At 47.6% G+C, this 9,728-nt stretch overlaps 1 protein-coding gene across 1 annotated transcript; it reads left to right on the top strand.

Annotated features, from left to right (window-relative positions):
* Nucleotides 1–3,765: 3,765 nt before the first annotated feature.
* Nucleotides 3,766–9,048, top strand: KRT1 (keratin 1, type II). Its single transcript, XM_012650254.1, has 10 exons — nucleotides 3,766–4,362; nucleotides 5,396–5,610; nucleotides 5,899–5,959; nucleotides 6,383–6,478; nucleotides 6,645–6,809; nucleotides 6,939–7,064; nucleotides 7,642–7,862; nucleotides 8,365–8,399; nucleotides 8,492–8,545; nucleotides 8,627–9,048. The coding sequence occupies exons 1-10, from the start codon at nucleotides 3,766–3,768 to the stop codon at nucleotides 9,046–9,048; spliced, it is 1,992 nt and encodes a 663-aa protein (XP_012505708.1).
* Nucleotides 9,049–9,728: the final 680 nt, after the last annotated feature.

The following is a 9,728-nucleotide window of genomic DNA, read 5'->3' as shown; positions in this document are numbered from 1 at the left end:
GAACAATGAGGGGGCAGCTAACACAAACACACACGCATCTGAAAATGAGCCAACAAATGCCTTCAGTATGCACTTGAATCTGGTAGCAACTGAGCTTAGGAAAAGAAATCGGCAGAGCAGCAGCATGGTATTAATCAAGGAAAACTCCCCGGAGGAGGTGAGATCTGGGCACATCCACTGCCTGGTAGAGCAAAGGAGATGAAGGCATTTGCCTTTAAGGCCTGATGGACCAAAAACAGATTCGGGACCAAATGCTCAGCAAGTGAGATCTTTGGTGGCCCAGAGCTTGACGGTGGTAGGGGTTTGTAATGAGTTGCTGGGGCAACTGGAAGGCCTTTCAGAGAAGAGAAGAGTAGAAGTGGGCTTGGAAGGTAGAGAGGAACAGAGGGGGAAGGGAAGAAAAGGGTTGAACAGTCTGGGCAAAGTACGGGAGTGGAGGGGTCGAGGCGTGGTGAGCAGGGAAGGTGCAGGCGGCGCCATGGATGGAGCGGCTTGGACTCCAGAGTGCGGCAAGCATGGCTGGTCAGCTACCAGATGGGTGACCTCAGGGACATATTTTAACCTCTATGAACCTAAATTGTCTTTTCTTTAAAATGGGGCTAATAACTGCCACCACATAGACTTTCTGTGACGTTCAAGTGAGATGTATAAATAGCTCCTAATGCATAGTTGGTACCTGTAAATGTTAGTGCCTATTTTCTCTCTCATTTGGTTTTTATTTTATAAATACAGCATACATAAATAAGCCGGGAGTGAGGGTGTGTGGTTCACACCTTTGTCCCACATTTGTTTTTTGACATCCCTGCACACCTACCACAATGCTAGGGACGTCACGGAAGATGGTGAAATTGGTTAGTGGCAGCACTGCAGTTCTAGCTTTTTGGGTTGCCTCAAAAGTGAGCAGTGGAAAAAGAATAAGAATTTGATTCAGAAATGGGAAGATTCCCAGGAATTAATTGTACGACTTAGACAATTTTTTTTACTTCTTTGGGTGTGTGTTCCCACTTCTCTCTTAGGCAGGTTGGATGGTGTGTCTGAGTCTCTGTGGATGGGCATGTTCTGTGATTTTCTGTGCACTTGTTTGTAGGAACTGGTTCTACTCGCCTGTCTTAGAGCTTCTTCTCCACTTTAGGAAAAAGATCACTTGAATTGAAATCAGAAAACTCAGGCTCTAGTCCCAGACGTGTCTTTTCCTAGTTGGAGTATGTCGAGCAAGTCACTTAATCTCTCTGAGCCTTAGATTTCTGTTTCATAAAATGGATTGAAAACATCTTGACTCTCTTGTTCTCAGGGCTCCTGTGGGGATGGTGTCTGTGTATGTACTTGGTTGAGTGCACTGTGCAAATGTAAGCTGATGGTGATTTTTATGCCTCTTGTTCCTTTTAGTCCATAAATTGTCAACCAATTGCCTGACCATCCACCTTTTTGATTTTTCCTTATGCCAGTTTTGCAGTATGGTTCCCTGCCAAGATCTGTTTTTGGTTGGCACACACATGCATGCAAACATGCGTTCACACACATATGCAAACCCCTCCAAAATGCTAGAAGGAATCGATTGTGCAGAATGATGTGTCTCATGAGGGAGTATGCTGAACTAAAAGAATTTTGATTGTCTGTCAGAAGACGATTGGGCAACAGGCATCACCATGCCAGGACCATCCCAGGCCCCATTGTTCCCAGCTAGACCTAGATTACTCACTCCCTAAAGAGATGGTTGCTTTAGCAGCCTAAGGATGTTAGTGCGAGGACAGAGTCTGAGACAGCAGTGCCATGGAGATGGGGAGGAAGGGGAGGTGCAGTGGAGAGGCGAGGGGCACTTCCTGGGGGAGGGTATAGGGCAAAACCACGGGAGGAGAGGAGGGACAAGGCTCAGTGGTGAGGAATGGGATGGAGTGGGTGGACACAGCCGTCCCGATTCAGAGCCACAGGGCAATGGGACCAGATGATCTTCACAGACTTTGCATTCCACAGTGGAGCTTTCCCATGCAGGTATATGTCTGCCCACTCACAGAGTTGCTTGGAGCCAGCTGAAATTGGAGCTGGCACCCCTCTATTGAGTTTCTGTGTCGATGTGCAAGCACAGGGAGTGTGCCAGGCTTCTAAGAAGTCTCCGAACAAAAGTCTATGTGGGGTTCTGGTCTTTCCAGATCTCAATGCCACTACTATCCATTGATACCGATCAATCGCTGCTCTCCAGGAAGGCCCCTGGGGTTTGCTGGCCCATCGCAGTGCATGCTGGGTACTCTTGCAAAGTCTCCTCACTGAACTCTGAGCCTCCAATGTCCCCTTCAATTCTCAGGGTGAATTAAAGAAACATTTTCCAAGTACTTGCATGTGCCAGGAACCAAGGATTGAGAGGGATAAAATAGGCCTCCTGCCCTCAGAGTCCTCTGTAGCGGACAGCTTCCTGTGCCGTCTGGCTTTCCGCACAGCAGACAGGGTCACTTGATTTCAGTTGCTGTGTTGTCATGTAACACGCTGTTTAGGATCTTGCACACTACACTCAGGCAACCTCACTGCAAAGCCCACCTATGCCATTTACCCTCTGTGTAGATGTGGGCAGGTTATTCCAACCCCCATGCCTCAGTTTCCTGATTTTTAAAGTGAGTAGAGTGATAGCATCTATCTCAAAGTTGCTGTGGAAATTAAGTGAATTAATACATACAAAACATGTAGAACAGTGCCTGGTACATGGTCAGTTTTTGATATGTGCTAGCTGTTATATCATTATTATCATCATTATTATTATTGGTTCCAGAAACAATTTAAACTTCTTAGATCAGGCTTTCCAGGCTCCCTTCATCGTCTTCCCTCCCAAATCTGCATCCATCTTTCTTTATAGTCCGGTGTGAGGCTTGGACCACCTGTTAAGCCTCACCTCCACCCCTGTGCTTTTCAAAATGTACCAAGAGCTTCTATCTACTCATCTCACTGCTCCACAGGCCTTTCCAGCTGTCATTTGCATGCCATCCATTGGCACCTGCTTTCTGTTGCTGGTGTCTCTGTCATGCCTCTGGTGTTGGTCTCTTTCCCTGTCTATCTTTGAGGCAAAGGAACAAATGGGAAATTTAGAAAAGAACATGTCTTTCTCTCCTGGTCCTTCTAGAGCACCTACCCACTCATCCTGTTCAATGATAGCTTCTCTTCCTTTAATTAATCAATGCAGTACACTTAGAAAGCTTACATTTAAAAAGACCTTTTAATTTTTTTAGTTATTATAGCTCTTACTCTGTGTCAGGAGATATAACCTGGTGAGCAGATCTCAGAAATGGATCAGAGAGCTCCTTCCGAGATCCAAGCATGGAAAATTGCACCTGCTGTGTGTGGTGAGAGAGTGTGCTTAGTAGCTCACAAGGGCAAGATGAGAATGGAAACTTACATACCTTTGTGATGGGTGTTATGAAATCCTAACAAGAAACACTGGGTAGCAGATGTGGGGTCCTATTTTCCCAAAGTCACAAATGCTTGAAGAGAGATCTTGTCTGATAAAATGATTACCACATGAGCCAATCCTGCATGCACAGCAATTTTGAGAGCCCATCCTGGGAGCTAGGTGTGTAGTGTTTATCGTATTGTTGAGGCTCGTAAAAATCTTGTATGGCTGCAGGCAAGCCAAACCCTGAGAGGCATTGCATCTCCGCTGACACGGGAGGACCAAGCCCAGTCTCTTTTCCTATATATAAGGGGAAGTCTCTGTGCTTGGGGTAGAGGAGTGTTTAGCTCCTTCCCTCTTTCTACCTTGCTCTTGCTTTTCTCTAAGTCAACATGAGTCGGCAGTTTAGCTCCCGGTCTGGGTACCGGAGAGGAGGGGGCTTCAGCTCTGGCTCTGCTGGAATAATCAGCTACCAGCGTAGAACCACCAGCAGCTCCACACGCCGAAGTGGAGGAGGTGGAGGGAGAGTCTCAGGAGGCTTTTGTAGTGGCGGCGGTGGTGGTGGTGGTGGTTTTGGAAGTCGGAGTCTTGTTAATCTTGGTGGCAGTAAAAGCATCTCCATTAGTGTGGCTAGAGGAGGTGGACGTAGTGGTTTTGGTGGTGGTTATGGGGGTGGTGGCTTCGGGGGTGGTGGTTTTGGTAGTGGTGGTGGTGGTTTTGGCAGTGGTGGTGGTGGTTTTGGTGGAGGTGGTTTTGGTGGAGGTGGTTTTGGGGGTGGTGGTTTTGGGGGTGGTGGTTTTGGGGGTGGTGGATATGGGGGTGGTTATGGGCCTGTCTGCCCCCCTGGTGGCATACAGGAAGTCACCATCAACCAGAGCCTTCTGCAGCCCCTTAATGTGGAGATCGACCCTGAGATCCAAAAAATAAAGTCTCGAGAAAGGGAGCAAATCAAGTCACTCAACAACCAATTTGCCTCCTTCATTGACAAGGTAAGTTTATCCACTCTGTGCACTAGGGTGGGGGTGGGGCTGCTGGCCCACTTGGGATTGGTGCAGTCAAGACATATGTGGGTTTGAATCTCAAGTTTCTGTGTTTGGATGATTAAAAGGATATTTTGTGGAATGGTCTCCTAAGAGATAGGTTAGAAGCCTGCTTATGGGTGGTGCTAATGACTAAATTCTCTTCGACAAAGGGGTTTGCGGTCTACCAAAACATGGGTCAGTTTGACATTTACATATAAGTGTTTTTCGTTCAGCTGTTGAGCTGAATTGGGACTCATATATGTCGAATGAAGATAATAGCAATAGGCTAACATAAGTTTCTAGGGTGCAAATGAGAACCCTGGAAAGGTCTTCCTAACCATACATAAAAAGGGAGCTAAGTGTGAACATAGTACGTTGTGATATTATAGCAGAAATTATGTAGTAAATCAGTGCCAAACATCTTTTGCTGTCAGAAGGGAGCTCTGCCCTCTGAGAATTTTCCATTGGTACTGGATCAGGGTGGAGTTTGTTTTGTACTATGTTTCTAAGCATCAGCTCTGGAAAAACACATAAAGCATTTTATACTTTTTGTTTAATCATTATAATGTCAACCCAAGGTTATCCACAGTAAATTTTAAATCCAATTTTGGATTTCTCCAGCATACTTTTGAACTGTGTGTATGCCCAGGAGTTGCAAACCAATTTTTATGGTAATCTACCTCAAAAATATTAGAAGGCAAATCTCTTAAATATGTATGCATTTCAAAACATAATTGCAATAATTTTATATGTGATTTGCCATTGGTATTTGTGTGGCTATTCCCTTCCAGTGCTCCCCTGAATTAACAATGAGTTGAGTTTTATTATGAAGATGATGTTAGCTTGATCATCTTCTTATTTCTCTATTTGTCATGACCAGGAAATAGGAATTGAAGTTCTTTTCCAAATGAGGCATGGGCCTTGCTGTGTGGTGGCCCTTGGGACTCTCGCCATGGGACTGCATTTCTGCACCAGGGGTAATAGAGTCTTGTGTTTTTAGGTGAGGTTCCTGGAGCAGCAGAACCAGGTGCTGCAAACTAAATGGGAGCTCCTGCAGCAGGTAGATACCTCCACTAGAACCCACAATTTAGAGCCCTACTTTGAGTCATATATCAACAGCCTCAGAAATACAGTGGACCGACTGAAGAATGATCAATCTCGGATGGATTCGGAGCTGAAGAACATGCAAGACATGGTGGAGGATTATCGGAACAAGTAAGGAAGCCTGGCGGTTCTTGACTTTTGCTCTATGAGAGTTTCAGAAAGTGATAAGCATTATATACCTGTGATTTTCTTAGGTTAGGGGCACACCCATTTGGCATTTTCAGAAATTTTCATCTTCTCAGAAGATGGAAATAGTCTAGTGGTATTATTCCTCAGAAACAAGGAGTGGCTAAGATGACCTAGGCTCATAAAAGGAAGGCCATGGCACCTTTAGTCTAGAATGCTGGATTTCAGGCCTCACCTCCTCTGAATCTGCTAATTATTTCTGCTTTCCTGTAGGTATGAGGATGAAATCAACAAGCGGACAAATGCAGAGAATGAATTTGTGACCATCAAGAAGGTGAGCAAATTCTGTAGAATGGAACTCACATATGAGATAAACAGTAGATAAATACTAGAAGAAGGTCTCCAGTGACTGAGCAGAAAGAGGCCATGATGTGGAGAACCAGGTGGTAGATCTGATGGCACCTGGAGCGGAGCTGCTTTTGCACACTATTGTGGACCTGGACTTATCCAGGCACTCAGCTTCTCTGTAGTTCTCAGCACCTTACATGCTAAGCGGGGAGGCCAGTTCTCAGCCAGGCATGCAAGCTCCCTTGATTGCGATGTCCAAGGGCGAAGCAATCAGGAGTTATGATTTATTGGGTAAAAATGTGTGGCGTGGGTTCCAAACTCCTCTTCTACTTGGAAAGTCCCCTTACAGGTAGAGAGAGGGACCTGCCCTGGAAAGAATATAGCTTTATGATGGCCTTTGTCCCTCTAGGATGTGGATGCTGCTTATATGTCCAAGGTGGACCTTCAGGCCAAGGTGGACAACCTGCAGAATGATATTGATTTCCTCACAACAATCTACCAACAGGTAAGTTTTCTAATTTCAACGAAGTTTGCCTAAATGGAGTCTTTAAGCCTGAACCCACCACTATCCAGAAGAATAGAGATGTATCTTCCATCTCCCGCCCACTCCCTCTGTCTAAGTTGTTTCTGTTTCAGCACTGTAAGAGTCACTGAACTATTATGTCTTGCAGGAGCTGTCTCAGATGCAGACCCAAATCAGCGAAACCAATGTCATCCTCTCCATGGACAACAACCGCAGCCTTAACCTGGATGGCATCATTGCTGAGGTCAAGGCCCAGTATGAGGAGATAGCCCAGAGGAGCAAAGCTGAGGCGGAGTCCGCATACCAGACCAAGGTGAATGGCTTGAACGCCTCACCAGTTTTCCCCAAGACGTCTTGTCCTGTTATCCTGTTATCTCTGTCTGTGTGTCTGTGCCATGCTGTGCTCTGCCCGCATATAATGGACACGATCTACTATCTTTAGTATGAAGAACTGCAGATAACTGCTGGCAGACATGGAGACAGTGTGAAAAATTCAAAGATGGAGATTTCTGAGCTGAATCGGGTGGTCCAGAGACTTAGATCTGAAATCGACACTGTCAAGAAGCAGGTACTTGCTTCCTCTTTCTAGCACCCAGCTGTTTGGAATGGGGGTAACCCTCAGGTAACAGGGGGTACGTTCCTACCTTTGAAGCTTGCAATTCATGCCAAGGCTACATTATTATTGTCAGTTCCTTTGGTGACTATGTTGGTTTCCAGAATTCAGCCTTCATACTGGGTTCTCTTTGGGGAAACTTGTGAAAATGACCCAGTAGAGAAAGATGTGATGGTCAGTATGAGTGATCTAGCTTGTGACTCAAAGTGAGACTTAAGAGTCAGGGAGTGCAGGAAAGGCACCCAGGAGGTTTCAGGGTGGGCATTTAGAATAATGTCAAGCGTGTAAGGGTTGGAGGAGCCTTGGCTCAGAGCCAAGAGAGGCTGTGTTGTTATCCTTAAGGTCCTTTAGAGAAGTCATCGGGGTGATGAGCTATCCAGAGGTGAATGAGTGAGATGATTTAGGGTCCAGTGGTTCTGTTGAACTCGTGTATTGGCTTCACTGGGGTGGGGAGATTAATTCGAGGTGAGGAGGCCAAGCTGGGATTAGCTAGTATAAGAGGGTGTAATGTGCCTGATTCTCTTCTTTCCAGATCTCTAACTTGCAGCAGTCCATCAGCGATGCTGAGCAGCGTGGGGAGAATGCCCTCAAAGATGCCCAGAACAAGCTGAATGAGCTGGAGGATGCCCTGCAGCAGGCCAAGGAGGACCTGGCCCGTCTGCTGCGCGACTACCAGGAGCTGATGAACACCAAACTGGCCCTGGATCTGGAGATTGCCACCTACAGGACCCTCCTGGAGGGAGAAGAAAGCAGGTGAGGAAGGGACCCCAGCAGCTGGACCACTTCTTATGGGCTTCCTTCCCTGCAAGCTGGCTGTCCTTGAAGATGCAGCCATCTGACTGCAGCTCGCCCTGGGAAGGGGGAAATGAAAAGTACACAGAGCAGGACGAAGCACTTGGTTTCACTTTGGGAGCTGGAGTCCCAAACATTTTATTTATTTATTTATTTTAGGGCTATGCCATCTCAATGAAAAGCTTTGAGATGGAGCAATTTATTTTTTATCTAGGCCGCCTCAGTGTCCTCTGACCTAAAGTCAGTGCCTTTAGAGGGGCCTCATTAACTGCAAGACTCTGGTCTAATTTGTATGGAAATTTCTCCCTGTTTGTACTCAGGCTGAGAAAAACAGCAGACTTGGGAGGTCAGAGGGGACTGGATCAGGTCTTGGAGCAGGTGGATTGGAGGAGCCCCAGAGGGCACGGGGAAGGGGTTTGTGAAGCTGCAGTGTCCTGAGGGAGTTTCTTTTTATCTCCTACAGGATGTCTGGAGAATGTCCCCCGAGCGTGAGTGTGTGTAAGTACAAGTCGATGTCTCAGGGGCACGTGCAGGCTGTGTCAGGTGGGAAAGGGCGCTGGGGCTGAAGGTAACTGAGTCTTCTCTTGCAGCTGTGAGCACCAGCCACACCAGCATCAGTGGAGGTGGTGGCCGAGGAGGTGGAGGTTATGGCTCTGGCGGTGGCGGCGGCGGCGGTAGCTACGGTTCCGGAGGTGGCTCTGGAGGTGGCAGCTATGGCTCTGGAGGTGGCAGTTATGGTTCTGGAGGTAGCAGCTACGGTTCCGGAGGTGGCAGCTATGGCTCCGGAGGTGGCAGCGGCGGCGGCGGCGGCGGTAGCTACGGTTCCGGAGGTGGCTCTGGAGGTGGCAGCTATGGCTCTGGAGGTGGCAGTTATGGATCTGGAGGTGGCAGCTACGGTTCCGGAGGTGGCAGCTATAGCTCCGGAGGTGGCAGCGGCGGCGGCGGCGGTGGCCGTGGTGGCTATGGCTCCAGCTCTGGAGGAGGCAGCAGTGGGGGCCACAGAGGTGGTTCTGGAGGAGGCGGCGGCGGTGGCAGCTCTGGAGGCTCCCTGGGAGGCCGGGGATCCAGCTCTGGGGGCATCAAGAGCTCTGGTGGTAGTTCCAGCGTGAAGTTCATGTCCACCAGTTATTCCCGAGGGACCAGATAAAGCAGTGCTTTCTATCCCGTTAGCTCTAGCTCTCCCCCGCCATCACTACCAAATTTGCTTGGCAAGACCAAAATCAGTTGTCCCAGCCTTATTGGAGAAAAGAGCTATGGTTAGTTGCACTGGCTCATCCTATTTCCTCAGCTCTTTCTTTTCTGCTCTGCTTCCCAAAGAAGTTTTCAGATCAGTGGCAATCTCAGTTCCCTGGCTATGACCCTGCTTTGTGCTTTGCCCGAGAAACAGTTCAGTAATTACCACAACACACTTGACATTTCAAAGCACCTCCTTAAGCCAGCCACAGTAGGACCAGTTTGACCCAGGGCTTCTTTGCCATGCACAGAGCAATTGCTCTGGATAGCTCCTCAGTATCCTGTCTCTGTGATGCTTTGGTTTTGTACATAAGGTGTAAGAAAGTTGTTTGTCTTTTGTGGAGAGGTCTTAAACCCCCCATTTCCTTGTTTTGCTGCAATAAACTGCATTTGAAATTATCTATGCGCCTCAATCTCCTTTGTTTATGGCACTGTCTATCCTGGATGGGTGCTTTGTGGGAGTGACACTAGCGCCACATGACACACGGAGGAGTCAGGACATATGAACAAGAGCAGGATGGAAGGCTGATCAGCAACATTTCACTAGGGTGCAATCAAAAGAACAAGCTCTTTCCCAGAGGGTGGGGATGTCAT

The sequence above is a fragment of the Propithecus coquereli genome, unplaced genomic scaffold (genome assembly GCF_000956105.1).
Source record: "Propithecus coquereli isolate 6110/MARCELLA unplaced genomic scaffold, Pcoq_1.0 Scaffold111, whole genome shotgun sequence".
Taxonomy (NCBI): domain Eukaryota; kingdom Metazoa; phylum Chordata; class Mammalia; order Primates; family Indriidae; genus Propithecus; species Propithecus coquereli.
Note: the sequence above shows the minus strand (reverse complement) of the source record. Positions and strands in the feature narration are given on the sequence as shown.